The sequence below is a fragment of the Entelurus aequoreus genome, linkage group LG12, assembly GCF_033978785.1.
Source record: "Entelurus aequoreus isolate RoL-2023_Sb linkage group LG12, RoL_Eaeq_v1.1, whole genome shotgun sequence".
Classification (NCBI taxonomy): Eukaryota; Metazoa; Chordata; class Actinopteri; order Syngnathiformes; family Syngnathidae; genus Entelurus; species Entelurus aequoreus.
In genome coordinates this window covers 7191695-7210637 of record NC_084742.1, presented here as the reverse complement: position 1 = coordinate 7210637, position 18943 = coordinate 7191695, and the positions used below count along the sequence as shown (strand labels likewise).

General features: G+C 37.6%; 2 protein-coding genes across 4 annotated transcripts in view; both read right to left on the bottom strand.

The window, feature by feature from the left end:
• Positions 1-10340, bottom strand: part of alg12 (ALG12 alpha-1,6-mannosyltransferase) — a 141599-nt gene extending 131259 nt beyond the window's left edge. The window contains exons 1-3 of one of the 3 annotated variants that reach the window (XM_062064570.1): positions 10231-10338; positions 2377-2415; positions 1484-1522 (exon numbers count right to left, since the gene is read on the bottom strand). The gene's annotated coding sequence lies outside the window, so the exon portion shown is untranslated. Of the gene's footprint in view, positions 1-1483; positions 1523-2376; positions 2416-10230 lie in introns of all 3 variants that reach the window. The other 2 variants (XM_062064572.1, XM_062064571.1) reach the window with 2 other exon arrangements.
• A 549-nt stretch (positions 10341-10889) lies between these two features.
• On the bottom strand, positions 10890-14455 carry LOC133661398 (serine/threonine-protein kinase pim-3-like). Its single transcript, XM_062064565.1, has 6 exons — positions 13782-14455; positions 13574-13683; positions 13443-13493; positions 12982-13345; positions 12125-12301; positions 10890-12035 (listed from the first exon to the last, which is right to left on the bottom strand). The coding sequence occupies exons 1-6, from the start codon at positions 13867-13869 to the stop codon at positions 11830-11832; spliced, it is 996 nt and encodes a 331-aa protein (XP_061920549.1). The 5' UTR covers positions 13870-14455; the 3' UTR covers positions 10890-11829.
• Between the last annotated feature and the right edge of the window lie 4488 nt (positions 14456-18943).

Below are 18943 nucleotides of genomic sequence, written 5' to 3'. Positions count from 1 at the left end.
CATTAAAAATGATTTAAAATCAGTTTATTAGTGCTTGCCGTCCCCAAACCAACACTATTTAATTTTATATGACATGCCTTTTAAAGAGAAAAATAAACTTTTAGATAAGAAATGTTGTATACAAATATACAATAAAATGTACGACTAACAGACTACAGTAGTTTTATTCAGTATTGTATCGCATTTACGTTGGAGAGTGGACTTCTACTGTATCTCCTTCCAGCTGCCGCTCCGTCAAGCACACCATCAGCAGCTTTTCCATATTTTTATGGATGAATATCCGCAGTTTAGATATAATTTTAATATTTTTGGATGGCGTTAGACTCATTCAGCTTCAGCATGGTGCGGACGAGCAGTCAACTGTCACGCTCAGTCATGCTTTGCCATTCACTCCCACTTTCTTCTTTACCATGCTGGGAAAACAAAGGTACTGTATGTCAATCTCTAGCTATAAGCTAACGCTGCCAAGTAAGACCAGATGTTCTGGTCGGATCGTACAGGTTTCACTGTGACATTTGCTACACCAACTGACAACTGGGATTCTTGTAACTCAAATTTTTGCTTGTAACTTAAAACATAACAAAACGTTATTTTCTGTTTGTGCGGAAGGTACTTTCTTTTTACTCCGCCTCCATTTCCTGGCTATTGTCGACTCGGCATGTCCCCAAACACACTCATAACGTACTGTACGTACAGTAGTGATGGATTTAAAAAAACAAAAACTGTGTTCCCCCTTTGTTCCTCTCACAAGCTTTTTACAACATTGACTTGTTATATTTGTACTTTTTAAAAGTAAACCGGTAGTAACTTATTTTTTATCATGTAAACAATGAGCTTGGAATTTATTTGACATTAAATTTGGTTGTAATTTATTTTAAATGTTCTATAAGGTGGTGCAATATTGGCATCTGAAAGTCCAATAAACACTAATATTACTAACATGGCGAACTACCTTTTCTGAAGTCAAATTGTTGCATATATGTCTACAAGCTGTAAAATTATGACAGTAATATATTTGAGTTTAGTTGCCAAAATGACAATAGATGCTAATGCAACTAGTATAGCTAACTATAGAATGCTAAGCTAACTGTAACTCAACACTGTTTTTTGTAGTACAAAATGTCAAAATAGGGCAGGTTTGTCTACAAGCTATGAAAGTAAATAGTTAAAGGTATAACAGTAATATATTTGAGTTTAATATTCAAAATGACAAGCCATTATAGCCCAAAAGATACAATAAAAGCTAATGTAACTAACATACCGTAGCTAACTATAGGATGCTAAGCTAACTGTATCTCAACACTCTTTTCTGGACTTAAAATGTTTCAAGGTATGTCCTCAAGCTGTAAAAGTCAAAAATTATTAAGGTATAGCATTAATATGTTGAGTTTATTTGCCAAACATAGAATATACATAAATATAGCTGATATGGCTAATTATCGGGGGGTTTTATTTGTGTGTGTTTTAACTTTTTTTTTTTTACCTTTTTCCGTCGTCAAAAGGATGCATGCGTGCCCTCAAGCTGTAGAAGTAAAATGTTAAAGGTATAAAAGTAATACATTTGAGTTTAGTAGCAAATATGACAAGCCATTGTAGCCCAACAGATATAATAGATGCTAATACAACTAGAATAGCTGACTTTAGAATGCTAAGCTAACTGTAGTCAAAATGGTGCAGGTATGTCAAAAAGCTGTAAAAGTCAACAGTTAAATGTATAACAGTAATATATTTGACTTTAGTAGACAAAATGACGAGCCATTGTTGCCCAAAATGTACAATAGACTCTAATGTAATTAGCATAGCTAACTATAGGATGCTAAACTAACTGTACTCAACACCGTTTTCTGTTGTCAAATTGTTGCAGGTATGTTCTCAAACTGTAAAAGTCCAAAAATAAATAAATAACAGTAATATATCAGAGTTTAGTAGACAACACGACACACCATTTTAGTCCAAAAGATACAATATTCACAAATGTAGCTAATATGGCTAACTACAAAAATATTTTTAGAGTGTTTTTCTTTTTTTTAACCTTTTTTTGTAGTCAGATCAATGCAGGTGTGTCTTCAAGCTGTAAAAGTCAATAGTTAAAAGGTATAACAGTAATATATTTGAGTTTAGTAGCTAAAATGACAAGCCATTGTAGTCCGAAAAGTACAATAGCTAACGATTAGATGCTAAGCTACCTCCAACTCAACACCGTTTTCTGTAGTCAAATTGTTACAGGTATGTCCTCAAGCTGTAAAAGTAAACACTTAAAGGAATAACAGTAATATATTTTAGTTTAGCAGCCAAAATGATACACCATTTTAACTCAAAATATACAATATACACAAATGTAGCTAACTATTTGAACTATTTGGGTGTTATTGTTACCTTTTTTCATAGTCACAACAGTGCAGGTGTGTCCTCAATCTGTAAAAGTAAAGGTATGACAATAATACTTTTTAGTTTAGAAGTGAAAATGACAAGCCATTGTAGCCCAAAAATTTGCAATATGTGCTAATGCAACTAGCATAGCTAACTATAGAATGCTAAGCTAACTTTAACTCAACATTTTCTGTAGTACAAGTGTTAGAGGAATGTCGTCAAGCTGTAAATATCAACAGTTAAAGGTATAACAGTAATATATTTGAGTTTAATAGCCGAAATGACACGCCATTGTAGCCCAAAAGGTACAATATACATAAATATAGCTAATATGGCTAACTATTGGAGTTTTTGTTTTGTTTGTGTGTGTGTTTTTTTTTTTACCTTTTTTCGTAGTCAGAACAACTCGGGTGTGTCCTCAAGCTACAGAAGTCAACAGTTAAAGGTATGACAATAATACTTTTTAAGTTTATAAGTGAAAAGGACAAGCCATTGTAGCCCAAAAATGTGCAATAGATGCTAATGCAACTAGCATAGCTAACTCTAGAATGCTAAGCTAACTGTAACTCCACATTTTCTGTGGTCTAAATTGTAATATGAGCAAATAAAGCCAAGTGTAACACCTTTTTTCTGTGGTCAAAATGGTGCATGTAAGTCCTCAAACTGCAAAAGTCAACAGTTAAAGGTGTGACAATAATACTTTTTAAGTTTATAAGTGAAAAGGACAAGCCATTGTAACCAAAAAATGTGCAATAGATGCTAATGCAACTAGCAGAGCTAACTCTAGAATGCTAAGCTAACTGTAATTTGACATTTTCTGTAGTACAAGTGTGAGAGCAATGTCCTCAAGCTGTAAATATCAACAGTTAAAGGTTGTAACAGTAATATATTTGAGTTTAAAAGCCAAAATGACACGCCATTGTAGCCCAAAAGGTACAATAAATATACATATAGCCAAAATGGCTAACTATTGGAGTTTTTGGGTTGTGTGTGTTTTTTTTTTTAACCTTTTTTGTAGTCAGAACAACTCGGGTGTGTCCTCAAGCTGTAAAAGTCAATAGTTAAAGGTACAACAGTAATGTTTATAAGCTAAAATGGGATGCCATTGCAGCCCAAAAAGTTTAACTGACACTGATATAGCTAACTCTACGATGCTAAGCTAACTGTAACTCAACCCCCTTTTCTATGGTCTAAATTGTGCTATGAGCGAACAAAGTCATGTGTCAACAACACATGAGCAATATCAATAAGAGTACTACCCATAGACATCTTCTAAGGGTACGCAACATTGACCGCTACTGCCTACTGGTGCTGACGAGACGCGGGGCCGCCATCTTGGAGTGGTGATCCGCTCCACTCAGTGCAATTCATTTGGCAGGAGCAATGAACTGTCAGCGCATTTAATTCATCTTACCTCACTGAATATTTTTTGTCATACGTGTAGCTATGATAAAGGACACGTGTTTTGGCGTGTTTTATTATACATAGTTTGCTTAACAGTAATAGAATATTCTTATATGCTATAAGTGATCAAAACTGTGAATATAATCACAGAGAAGGGGGAAAAAACCGTCAGCTATTTTTAAGTTGAAGAAACAATATGATTAGGTTGTATATACATGCTACATAAACAATGTATGAATACATTAGATATCTATATATCTTAGGGACCTATAGACTGTATCTTTGTTGCTGCAGCAGCAGAGTTTATTCTGTCTTGACACTTTGTATTGATATTTTGCACTACATTCTTCCCTTAAATGATCATGTTTACAGTGATTGTTTTGTATGTATTTTTTATGTATGTCGCTTTGGATAAAAGCGTCTGCCAAATACTTAAACATAAACACCTGAAAGTCTTTATATCAGCTAAAACCACCAATCTGTTTCACTGGATTCAGAATAAAACCAAATTTTGTCTTACCCAACAATGTTAGTATTTGAATATTGTTACTTGAAGACTTATACATTTTTAAATGTAATTAATTTCATTGACAAGCAATTCTATTATGGTCATACTCTTCTATGCTAGCGGCTACGATTTCAGTACTATTGAAGATTTTTGCTCCCTCTCAACTCTGTGGTAATATTCTTTTCACAAAATACAACCGATAGTACGTTAATGTTAAATCTTACTTGTGAAAAGTAATCCCCCGATTCCTATTTTCAACAGTCCGCTCATTTGAGCAGGAAAACGCTGAACACCAGCCCGGCATCTTTGTTTTCTATAACTGTCAGTTTAGGCTGCTTGCCGGCTCCTCATCACCACTTCAAGATGGCGGCCGAATTTCTCGCGTCACAGCAGCCAATGTTGCGTTTACTTATAAGACATCTATGTTACTACCCCATTGATAAGCCATTTTGACAGCATAGGAAGTTTTTTTTTTTTTTTAGACAAGCGCACGAAGGTCCGCCATATTATTTACACTGCCCCGTGAGGCGGGAGGGGGAAATGCACCAGAAAATGATGCCTAACTGAAGTGGAAAAAACACTTCAGTTATGATGGCGAGTTGCCATGGCAATGTTTCTTTGAAATCCTCCGCTATATAGATATTGATCTTTTCACAGTGTCAACAGATAACATTGAGGATATAAATAGAACTGCCAGTGTGGATGGATAATTTATGTACACGCTGTTTTTTGACTCCACATGACACACAACCAAAGGCAGCCATTGCATTGTGTACACCCGGTGTCCTTAAAGCAGGGTCAGACGCACGGACACAAACAAAGACGCCAGTGTGAAGAGTAGTATCACTGGCACTGCTGGTGCCGGCTCTTCTTCGTGGTCTTCTTCGTCGCTGCTGCGTATGTGCCGCCCCGTGTGGGTTGACACCCACCGGCCCATCTGCGCCCACCCGGGGCCCCCCGGGCGCCAGGGGTCCATCTGGCGTCTTCCGACCGTGTCTGTCGGCTTGTCACCTACACGACTACAGCGACAGCCCAGAGAACACGAAGAACGCGCTACTTCCGATTAAGTTAACTTGGCGGACAGAAAAGACCTTAAAAACGACGTACATATATACACACGTATACAGTGTGTACAAAACCAAAAAACCAGTGAAGTTGTCACGTTGTGTAAAAGGTAAATAAAAACAGAATACAATGATTTGCAAATCCTTTTCAACTTATATTCAATTGAATAGACTGCAAAGACAAGATATTTCATGTTTAAACTGAGAAACTTTTTTTTTTGTGCAAATAATCATTAACTTAGAATTTAATGGCAGCAACACATTGCAAAAAAGTTGGCACAGGGGCATTTTTACCACTGTTTTACATGGCCTTTCCTTTTAACAACACTCAGTAAACGTTTGGGAACTGAGGAGACCAATTTTTGAAGCTTTTCAGGTGGAATTATTTCCCATTCTTGCTTGATGTACAGCTGAAGTTGTTCAACAGTCTGTTGTGGTATTTTAGGCTTTATATTGTGCCACACATTTTAAATGGGAGACAGGTCTGGACTACAGGCAGGCCAGTCTAGTACCTGCACTCTTTTACTACGAAGCCACGCTGTTGTAAGACGTGGCTTGCTGAAATAAGCAGGGGCGTCCATGATAACGTAGCTTGGATGGCAACATATGCCAAAACCTGTATGTACCTTTCAGCATCAATGGTGCCTTCACAGATGTGTACATTGCGCATGCCTTGGGCACTAATACACCCTCATACCATCACAGATGCTGGCTTTTGAACTTTGCACCTAGAACAGTCCGGATGGTTCTTTTCCTCTTTGATCCGGAGGGCACAACATCCACAGTTTCCAAAAACAACTTGAAATGTGGACTCGTCAGACCACAGAACACTTTTCCACTTTGCATCAGTCCATCTTAGATGAGCTCGGGCCCAGCGAAGCCGGCGGCGTTTCTGGGTGTTGTTGATAAATGGCTTTTGCTTTGCATAGTAGAGTTTTAACTTGCACTTACAGATGTAGCGACCAACTGTAGTTACTGACAGTGGTTTTCTGAAGTGTTCCTGAGCCCATGTGGTGATATCCTTAACACACTGATGTCGCTTTTTGATGCAGTACCGCCTGAGGGATCCAAGGTCCGTAATATCATCGTAATATCATTTCTCCAGATTCTCTGAACCTTTTGATGACATTACGGACCATAGATGGTGAAATCCCTAAATTCCTTGCAATAGCTGGTTGAGAAATGTTGTTCTTAAACTGTTTGGACAATTTGCTCACGCATTTGTTGACAAAGTGGTGACCCTCGCCCCATCCTTGTTTGTGAATGACTGAGCATTTCATAGAAGCTGCTTTTATACCCAATCATGGCACCCACCTGTTCCCAATTAGCTTGTTCACCTGTGGGATGTTCCAAATAAGTGTTCGATGAGCATTCCTCAACTTTCTCAGTCTTTTTTGCCACTTGTGCCAGCTTTTTTGAAACATTATGCAGGCATCAAATTCCAAATGAGCTAACATTTGCAAAAAATAACAAAGTTTACCAGTTCGAACGTTAAGTATCTTGTCTTTGCGGTCTATTCAATTGAATGTAAGTTGAAAAGGATTTGCAAATCATTGTTTTCTGTTTTTATTTACCATTTACACAACATGCCAACTTCACTGGTTTTGGGGTTTGTACATTTATTTTATTTATTCCTTTGTTTTACCTTTCAACACTTAAATATCTTGAGATCAACTTCAGATCTATCTGTTGCCATACTTGTTTTTGCTTTTTTATGTTGCATGCCTTTTTTTTCACATGTTTTGAAATTATATGCAATTTTTTCTCCCAAACATTTTTCAAAATTGAATATTTGATGTAAAGTAATTGTTTAAATAGGTGAATCATTCATAACAACATTACTTTTGATTTGCTATTATTTTTTGTACAAAAAAACCCTAAATCAGACAAAAGGTCTCGGGGGTCCAAAAGTGTCTCAGTCATAATATTATTTTTTTTTCAATGCTAAATCTCTAGATCAAATTCAGATCAACAGTATAGAATATAATAGAAAAGAATAGAATGGACTTTATTGTCATTATATTTGCATATAACGAGATTAAGGACTCTAACTTAAGGTGCGGTAGTGGAAACCAAAATGGGATACAAATAAATGACACAAGAAGTAATACAGATAAAAAATAAGAATTGAAATAAACAGACTTTATCTCTCTGTATAAAGTTTTAACTTATTCAGTGTATGCCCTTTTTGTTAAAAAACAAACAGTTTCTTTTATGGCAAAAACACAAAATATGCAACATTTTCCCCCCAAAATGTGGAAAAGTGGAATATTCGATGTGAAGTAATTGAAGTCTGATATAAGTCAGTTATTTACAACAATATTGATTTAGATTCATTATTATTTTTTGAGCAATGGCATCTTAAAAAAATCCCACTAAAATTCCAAAATCCAAAAAAGCCCCACTCATGAAAGTGTTAAAAAGAAGTCATATATTAATTTTTATAATGCGTAAATCTTTAGATTTTATTATTTTTTGAGCAATGACAGTTTTAAAGTTAAAAAAAAAAAAAGGTTTGTTTTTAGTGTCAATATTGCAACATTTTTTTGTTGCATTACATCTATTTGCTCTTTAATTCCTTTTTTTTGTAATGGTATCTTTAAAATGAGCCACTAAAAAATCAGCTGCCGGCCGCAAATGGCCCCCAGGGCCACACTTTGAACAACAGTGACATATACAGTACATACAGGACGACCATAAGTATTAGAGGAACCGTGTTTTTCAGAAAAAGAAACAAAAAACCGGATAATTAACATCGTAACAGCACACCTTGGCTAAACCAGGGGGTCCACATGCCCACCCGTCTCCACTTAATGGGGATTTCACAGTGAGAGTGGGGAGGGTTACGATGGAGATGGACGTCGTTTGCATGCCAAAAAGAGACAATGGCGGATTAACCATGGCGGCATTTAAATAACACAGATGTCAATAGGCTGAGTGGGGCATTCATTAGAGTGGTGTGGCTAAGAAGGGGTTAAATTATAGATTCATTAACAGCGGCTTCTATTAAGCCATCATTATTTTAAAGCAAGGGTGTACAAAGTGAAGTGAAGTCAATTATATTTATATAGCGTTTTTTCTCTAGTGAATCAAAGTGTTATGTAAGTTACATTTAAACCAGTGTGGGTGGCACTGGGAGCAAGTGGGTAAAGTGTCTTGCCCAAGGACACAACGGCAGTGACTAGGATGGCGAAAGCGGGGATCGAACCTGGAACCCTCACTCTACCAACCGAGCTAGTGCGGCCCGTAGTTCATTTGTTAACAGCCCGTGGAACAATTGTTAGCATTAGTATTAGCATTTTTAGCTAATTTCGCAGACAAACACCTCAGCATCGAATAGTTTGTCACGTGACGAATGTTACCTGTTAGCATGCTAGGTTGGGGGTTTTTTTTAGCTTATTTTGTGACATTGCAAAAAGTCAGTGTTCAAAAACAAGAAAAAAAATTACAAAAATGAGGGGTATTTTATTTGAACTAAGCAAAATTATCTGCCAATAGAACATGAAAATTTGGCTTGTCAAGACTTTCCAAAACAAGTAAAATTAGCTAACCTCAATGAACCCCAAAATACCTTAAATTAAGTATATTTTTACTAATAACAAGTGCACTTTTCTTGGTAGAAAAAAAAAAGAGACCTTTTTGCTCAATATGTTGAAAAATATTCTTAAATGAAGTAAATGCTAGTGCCATTATCTTGACATAATGATATGCGCTCGGCATTACATTTCTTGAAACCAGCAAACTTATACTAAAAACTAATTTATTGTTCTTAATAGAAAGGCAACAAGGCAACCGCTTGTTACTCTCGGGGTCTCCTAGCCACTCAGGCAAATCATATTGTCTAAAAATGCATTTTTCCATCGATAACATGACATCATCGCGCCAAGTGCGTGCTCTTTCAGTCAATTAGTGCGCATATATACAGCCCGGCCCCCTGCCAAAATTGTTTTGTCATTTTGAGGAATTTATCTGAATGTGCATGAACTATTTCTGTTCAAAAATTGTTAGAAATGTCACATGTTAAATGTTTAAATATTAACTGTCAGTTTGCTGTACTGTGCCAACTGTACTGCTATATGAGTACGTATGTTCTATTGTTTCATTGGAAATAAAACAGCAAAGTCCATTTGGCTGCCATCTGTTTTAATTATGGCACACAATTGTGTCAAAATCTTTTTTTTTTTTTTCATGCTTGAAATAAGAAATGATTACTTTAAAAAAGGAGTTTTATGACACAGCTTTGCAACAGTTGATATTCTAGTTTCAAGCATGTTTTACTCAATATAGGTCATCAAATCTCAGCAACAAGCTGTAATATCTTACTGAGATCATTTAGGAGCAAAACACTTAAAACAAGTAACACACTAACATAAAATCTGCTTTGTGAGAAGAATTATCTTATCAGACAGAAAATAAGCAAATATCACCCTTATTTGAGATATTTAATCATACTTAGATTTCAGTTTTTGCAGTGTAGTCATACTTTGGTACTTGATGCATGCCAACATTGTAAAGATTGTTTTCAGGTACACACCTAAGAGTAATATATGTTGGTACTCGATGCATGCTACAGTTAGCATTTTAGCTGGCTAACATTAGCATGCTGGCTTATTTAGAAAATTTAACAAGTATGGAACAGAGTGTCGTATATTTTGGTGGTTCCTTAATGCGAACTGGAAGCATGATATAGTTGGTATGTTAACATAGTTAGCATTCTAGCTTTTTAGCTCATATTTTTTGTGACTTGATGCTATCTGGCTGGCGTGCTAACTGTTCACATTTCGGTTGGGCTTTCGCTCAGCATTTACACACATTTACCAAAATTTAATTTTCCAGTTCTTTGGGAGAAAAAATACTGTACTGGTTCTGAAGGTGAACATTTACCAAAATGGCTCCCACATCCTTCGACTTGTCAGTCTGTGGCCATCCGTGGAAAAAGTTTGGGCATCCCTGCATGCGTTCATGTGGTTTGGCCATTACATGAAATGGCAGTGTTTGGCCAGAGGGGGCAGCACCGAGCTTAGTTTGATTTTTCTTTGCTCACTGCAGTGAGACTGCTCCATGGGTGGTGCGTTCAATGACCTTTAGTTCTTTGAAAAAAAAAAAGAGACCACAGTTAAGTCTGTACATAAAAATGGGAGTTTAATTGAAAATTTAGTATAAAAAAATAGCAATAATCATCCGTCGGGAGCCTCGGGGTGTTGCTTTTGTGAGGCTGTGTGAAAACTGCCAGTTATAATTATGCTTTCCAACTTGAAAGTACAGAAACCAGGTGGATGGCATTCAACGCTACCAGTAGTTAAATAACATTCAAATGCTCTTCCAAATTTTAAGTAAACTTGTTTTATTCTGTTTTACATCGACAACTGTCAGTGCATCCTCCACATCTCAAAAAAAAGAAAAAAAAAAAAAAAAAGTGTCGATATGTAAAAATAAGTTATAGGAATGCAAACTAAAGGCCAAGTAGGATATGCAAAACAGTTTTAAGGAAAAATAGGAGTTTAAGCATAGACAATAAATAAATAAATAACCACAGATTGTGGAATGTCTACATGTTACAAATAAATTAAATGAAAGAGGAAAAATGTACACACACTAAAAGAGGGGAGGGGGGGCACACTGTACACTATTTGCCCAAAATAAGAAAACATTATGAATATTGCATTGATTGTGCATTTCACACCCCATAAATAGCCCCCTGAAGAACACCAGGGGTTGGGGGGCCATGAAGTGTCAAGCGGTGAGATGGCGGGAGGCAATCGGGAGAGAAAAGGCAGAGCGGGGTGGAGGTGTATGTGTGTTGACATTTTGTAGACATTCCGAAAAAGACAGGATCCAGTTTGCAAAAAACACCTGTTCAGGCTATAGAGTGAGTGAGCAGCTTCGAAGAGTAATAGTATTATATATATATATATATATATATATATACATACATACATACATACATGTAGTGTGTGTGTGTATATGTATATATACACACACGTGTGTTTCAAGTATTCCATTCTCGGGAACCTCCCCCCTCTCTAATGCTAACAGCCTGTCAGCTTGGCGCGCAAACTGCGGGCTACTCCAAAATGAGATGAAAGCCCCCCCCAGAAAAGCAGCTTTTCAAAAAAAGGCACTCCAAAAACAAAAAATGAAATAAAAAATAAACAAAAAAGTTTGTCTTTAAAGCTCTATGAGAGCAGCCATATCTGAATAGGAAGGCCTTGCCAGCTGCATATACCAGCCTACTAACAAAACAAGTTAAGGGAGGGGGTGAATAAATAGAGCTGGTAAGACCGCCCAAACAGCAAAAATGTTCCCCTTTTGGAAACAAGAGTTTGTAGAATGAAAGAAAAGATTAGGGGCAAATAAAGATAAGCAACAACAAACAGTAATAAATTAGAAATTCCCTACAAAAGAGGAAAATTAAATTGTATTCCTGGCCACGGATTGGCCAGCTGGGCTCTAAGAGTCTTTTCAGTCCAGCGAGAGCCGTCCTCAGAGGCTCTCCTTGCTCGAGGTCGTGCTCGACGAGGAGTCCGTGTCGATGGTCCTGAGGCGGATGTCGCCGGCCGCCGGCTCCTCGGCGGCTTGCGGCTCCTCTGCGGCGGGCTTCCTCATCCAGAGGTGGTCGCAGATCTGCTCCAGCGTGGGCCGGTCGGAGGGACGCAGGGCCAGGCACCACTTGATCAGCTGCTGACACTCTGCGGAGACCAGAGACGCCATTGGATGGGCTGTACTGTTGTTGCGGTACCCCTCCCCGCAGCCAGGGGGCGCCAGAATCAACACTTACCGACTGACACTCTCCTCCTGAAGTACAGCCTCCCTTTGAGGATCTCGTCGTCCTGCTCGAAGGGGATGTCTCCGCACACCATGTCGTAGAGCAGCACGCCGAGCGACCACACCGTGGCGGAGCGGCCGTGGTACCGGTGGAAACGGATCCACTCAGGCGGGCTGTACACTCTGGTGCCTGCCAACACACACACAAAAAAAAAACAACGGGTGTGACAAAGTGCAACACACCAGGTCACGTGACACCCCCGCCCACAACAACAACAACCTGCAGATAAGGAAACTTGATCCAAGTCACATGACCCGAGGCTCGGGTTTCACAACAAACACATCTTACGTGGCAGTGACTCACGATCCACGTTCGATTCCCGCACGTTTCTTTTGCAACCTTCACTAGAGGTGGGTGGATTGACACGAACAGGATTTTTTTTACAATTTTGTTGATTGCAAACTTAAGAGACAATATTACTTGCTTTTTTAGTAATATTTTTTATTTTTGTCATTGTGGGAATAATTTAAAATCAATATGTTTTTTTTGTAGTATTTGGAATGGGAATAATTTGAATCCATATTACTTGTTCTTTTAGTAATATTTATAGCTTTTTTTTTTTTTTTAGTTATTATGCACACACAATTTGGAAGGATTGTTCACAAATAAGTGTTGATACATTTATTCGAATTATGTTCAACGAATTAAACGTGAAAAAAAGATCACAAAATGAGGAAATGACGGCGAAAACGTGCAGTACGCACATCCAAAACAAAGTACTGCGTCACAGACTTAAAGTGAACGCCTCCGCGTCGGAATATAGTGCCGGTACGGTGCATCAAAGGGCAGGCAAACAGGACGGAGCTTACCGTCAAAATCGGTGTACACCGTGTCCTTGAGGATCGCCCCGGAGCCAAAGTCGATCAGCTTGAGCTCCCCGGTGCGCAGGTCCACCAGCAGGTTCTCGTCCTTGATGTCCCGGTGCACCACGCCGCAGCTGTAGCAGTGCCGCACCGCCTCCAGGACCTGGCGGAAGAACCCCCTGGCGGTGTCCTCGTCCAGGGCGCCCTTCTCGGTGATGAAGTCGAACAGGTCCTTGACGAGCTCCGGCCGCTCCATGACGATGAGCCAGCCGTCCGCCCGCTCGTAATAGTCCAGCAGCTTGATAACGCCGCGAAAAGACGAGCTGACCTTCTTGAGCAGGAGGATTTCCAGCGGCACCATGGCTCCGTTCTAGAAGGCGGGAAGGGAGGGAGGGAGGAGGGGGGGGATGTGAGTTTCTACACACGGATTAAATAAACCCGCGAATAAAACCAAAACAAATACTTACAAGTGAACCCCACTCGGTCACCCGCTCCTTGGCGACGTGTTTAACCGCAACCTGGCGTTAACATAAAAAAAAAAATCAGCATTTAAAACAAATTTGGACATATTTAGAGCCTCCGATGTTTGTCGACGTACCGGTGCGCCGTCAGAGAGCCGGCTGCCGGCGTACACCGTCCCGAAGCCGCCGCTGCCCAGCACCGAGCCTACTTGGTACATCTTCTCGAAGGGCTCCTTCTCCACTTTGACTGTTGGAGGGGGACGACACGTTAGCCGTTACAAAAACAACCAAGCAGCCACTTTGATGCCTTTCAAGTGGAAAGACGCTTCAAAGAATTGTACCCACCAGGCTGAAGCTGGATTTTAACCGGCAGGTGGTCCATGCTCGACGGGTTGCAAATGTGCGAAAATGAACCAAACTTTGACAGCAACATGTTAGATTCACACACAAAAAACAGAAAAAAAAGCCGCTTGTAGTAATTCCAGTAAAGAGTATTGAGGACTTAAAAAAAGGATGCGGGCTCCGTCTAAATAGTGGTGTGGCGCGTCCAGTAGTGGACGTACCGCGCCCGTTAAATGCGTGTCACGACCGTAAAGTCGCACGCCGTTGCCCGAAAACCGACATTAAAGCTGCTTCTCGACTCAAGGGTAGATCCAATAAAAAAAAAGCAAAGATCTTCCTGGGATGAAACAACAACAACGACGACGAGAAGTCCCGACTTGAGTAGTTGAAACGTCCTCGGCGATGTGTTGTTATCCTGAAGAGTTGCCGCTGTCTGAGCTTTGACGCGGTCTACCCCAGCCAATATTTTGACGCGCACGGGGGGGGGGGACGTTGCGTATCCCTCCGCTGCGGATACAAACCGACCGTTTCCGTCAAAAAAAACACGGCAAAAAACCAGCACTGTTTACCGAACACGCGTCTGAATATACACTGAAACTGAAAATGTCCCCTCAAACGCGCCCCTTTGATTGGAAATGTCGTCTATTTATAACGCGGACTACTTTGTCGTAGTACGAGACGCGCAAGAATCCCGTCTGGGAGCTTTGCACTGTGTTCACTACAGGACTCGGGAGGCGGCAGCCAATCGGATGTCGTATATAATTATGCACTTCCGCATATTGACCAATCGGGTCAAAGTTTTGCTATAAAGCAGACATTTGAGCGCACGTGGCGGCAATTTTGGGATTGCCCCCCCCCCACCCCCCCTCTCTGACCCCCTCTATACACACACGCACCATCAATATCCTTTCTTTGCACCTCCACGCCCTCTTGTTCACAGAGAGACAGACAGTCTGCATGGAAAAAAAAAAGCTTATTTTTTAGTCCAAATTACTCATGGACATGTCTCCCACTGTTCTTTGTTTAGGAGGGTGCACTGTGCTTGGACCACTTGTGAGAGCACACTGATGGACCATGGCAATAATTGCTCCCCTTAAATTGTTATGTTTTTGGATATAAATACGCCCAAATTTATTGTTGAGTGTCCAGGGATGACTCACAACAAATTAAATTGGGTAGACTGTTGGTGTCAAACTCAAGGCCCAGGGGCCAGATCTGGCCCGACGCATCACTGTATGTGGCCCGCAAAAGCCTGAATTTAATATGCCTCAATAAATTATCTTACTATCTATCTCCATTTTGACAGGAAAATAAATGTACTGCATACTTTATTATGATCTGATAATGGAACAAATGTATTTTGTTCAAATAAAAATAAATCATGATACATACCAAACATTTATTATATAATAAAATAAAATCATAATGCATTCCAAACATTTATTTTGTTAAAATAAAAATAAATCATGTTACATTCCAAACATTTATTTTGTTAAAATAAAAATAAATCATGATACATTCCAAACATTTTTTTAAAAAAAACAACATAATTATACATTGCATACATTTTTTATGTTAAAAGAAAAATATATCATGATACATTCCAAACATTTATTTTGTTCAAAGAAAAATGTATCATGATACATTCCAAACATTCATTTTGTTAAAATAAAAATAAATCATTATACATTCCAAACATTTATTTTGTTAAAATAAAAATAAATCATGATACATTCCAAACATTTTTTTGTTAAAATAAAAATAAATCATGGACAAGCGCTATAAAATGGATGGATGGATGAATGGATACATTCCAAACATTTATTTTGTTAAAATAAAAATAAATCATAATGCATTACAAACATTTACTTTGTTAAAATAAAAATAAATCATGTTACATTCCAAACTTTTATTTTGTTAAAATACAAATAAATCCTGTTACATTCCAAACTTTTATTTTGTTAAAATAAAAATAAATCATGATACATTCCAAACATTTATTTTGTTAAAATAAAAATATATCATGATACATTCCAAACATTTATTTTGTTAAAATAAAAATCAATCATGATACGTTTCAAACATTTTATTTGTTAAAATAAAAATAAAAAATCATGTTACATTCCAAAAATTTATTTTGTTAAAATAAAAATAAATCATGATACATACCAAACATTTATTATAAAAAAAATCATAATGAATTCCAAACATTTATTACTAAAAAAAAAATCATAATGCATTCCAAACATTTATTTTGTTGAAATAAAAATAAATCATGTTACATTCCAAACATTTATTTTGTTAAAATAAAAATAAATCATGTTAAATTCCAAACATTTATTTTGTTAAAATAAAAATATATCATGATACAGTCCAAACATTTTTTGTTAAAATACAAATAAATCATGATACATTCCAAACAGTTATTTTGTTAAAAATAAAAATATATCATGATAAATTCCAAACATTTATTTAGTTTTAACAAAAATACATATCTACTTGACCTATGATTTCGAAGCAAGTTATCTATTAAAATGTACAGCGCAAAAATAATTTCACACTGGAAAAAAAAAAAACCCTGGCAGATCAGTCGCCATGGTTTTACTGTAAAGAACATTGGTTTTGTTTTTCCATTAAAAAAACAAAACAGTAAAATTCTGGCGATTGAGCTGCCAGTTTCTTTCTGCAAAACCTGCAGATTTTGTTAAGCGTACGTTAAAAATATATATATCATAAACAAATGCATAGGCAATTGTGTAACAATATGACAATTTGAATCATTATACATTAATGTTCATATATTATTTACTGTTAAATGTGGCCTGACGAGACCAGCCATAACTGTGAGGTGGCCCTCAATGACAACAAGTTTTACACCCACGTTCTAAACAGTGGACACACACTCCAAAGTTTGCAGGTCCAGCTGTCCCATTTCAGGGCAACCTTTTTTTCCCCTCTGCTTTTCATCATGACATGCCCTTGGTTCACTGTGAACTTTCCACTCTTTATCTCCCCCATCCGCCGATAACCTGTGCATGTATGTGTGTATTTTTGACCGCTAACCAAACAGAAGCGTTTGAATGTTCCAGGGAACCTTATCTTGCCGTAGGGCCGAACCGGTGCAGAGTTATGTAAATGTCCACACGCGCTGCAAAAAAACAGCTTCAAACATATGTGTTTTTACTGTGATGACTACATTTCTTAAACAAATGCATATCATTCGTCGCTTTAATATTTCTACAAAACATTGTATATTCAAAATTTAGCGACTGAATAGGTAATCTTTTTAAACCATCTGCATGAATATCAATATGTTTGTTATTTACTGGTTAGACAGTTTTTACACATTAAAGGGGAACTGCGGGGTTTTTTTGGAACGTTGCCTATCATTCACAATCCTTATTTAAGACAAGACAAATTGTAAATGAACGCTAGCAAAAGTCAGCTAACAAGTGAGCTCTATTCTGCCTATAAAGCGCTCTAAACAACCTCCATTATTGTTTTATATACATGCTGTAAGTACATATGTAATGTAGTAAGAGGCACATTCTTAATAACATGTAATTTTTACTAGAACTGTGAATCTTTGGGCACCGCATGATTCGATTAGTTTCTTAGGGGTAATGATTCCATTGAGAATCGATTCTCGATTGACAATCAAGACTTTTTTAAATAACATTGGGTGCCAATTCTATGATGAACTACATTCCTTCATAAAATGGGTAAACAGTTCTGATACATTTCTGTATTACTTAAAAGACAACTGGTTTTGTTTAATAACATTTACACATTGAGTTTAATAAAACATTCGATAAAGTCAAATACAAATAAGGCAACAGGAGAAGTATCCAACATTTCTCTTTTGTAAAGTAAATCTGTACAGCAGATATGGGCATCTACATCAACTATATGTAGATGGCTGAACTAGACAGAAAAAAAAAAAAAAAATATATATATATATATATATATATATATATATATATATATATATATATATATATATATATATATATTTTTTTTTTTTTTTAAATTTAATTTAATTTTTTAATTTATTTTTTTAATCGATTTAGAATCATTACAAACAAATTGGGATTCTAATATTTTTTGACAACCCTAATATTTTCATATTTTGATCATTTCAAGCAAAGAACTGAGCATTAATTTCACAGACACATCACACTTGCTTTTCCCTTCAACAACAACACTACTACTAATTAGAAATGTCTGATAATGGCTTTTTTGCCGATATCCGATATTGTCCAACTCTTAATTACCGATTCCGATATCAACCGATACCGATATATACAGTCGTGGAATTAACACATTATTATGCCTAATTTTGTTGTGATACCCTGCTGGATGCATTAAACAATGTAACAAGGCTTTCCAAAATAAATCAACTCAAGTTATGGAAAAAAATGCCAACATGGCACTGCCATATTTATTATTGAAGTCACAAAGTGCATTATTTTTTTTAACATGCCTCAAAACAGCAGCTTGGAATTTGGGACATGCTCTCCCTGAGAGAGCATGAGGAGGTTGAGGTGGGCGGGGTTGGGGACGGGGGACGGCGGGGTTGACGTGGGGGGGGGGGGGGGGTGCTGGGGTGTATATTGTAGCGTCCCGGAAGAGTTAGTGCTGCAAGGGGTTCTGGGTATTTGTTCTGTTGTGTTTATGTTGTGTTACGGTGCGGATGTTCTCCCGAAATGTGTTTGTCATTCTTGTTTGGTGTGGGTTCACAGTGTGGCGCATATTTGCAACAGTGTTTAAGTTGTTTATACGGCCCCCCTCCTCAGTGTGACCTGTATGGCTGTTGACCAAGTATGCTTTGCATTCACTTGTGTGTGTGAAAAGCCGTAGATATTATGTGATAGGGCCGGCACGCAAAGGCAGTGCCTTTAAGGTTTATTGGCGCTCTGTACTTCTCCCTACGTCCGTGTACACAGCGGCGTTTTAAAAAGTCATTAATTTAACTTTTTGAAACCGATACCGATAATTTTGAAACCGATACCGATAATTTCCGATATTACATTTTAAAGCATTTATCGTTATTATCGGGCATCCCTACTACTAATCATGACAGACTCTATTACATACAATAAAGACTACTTTGGTACAAACGTTGATTAAGAACCTGAAATTTTGAGCCTGGATATACGGAAGAT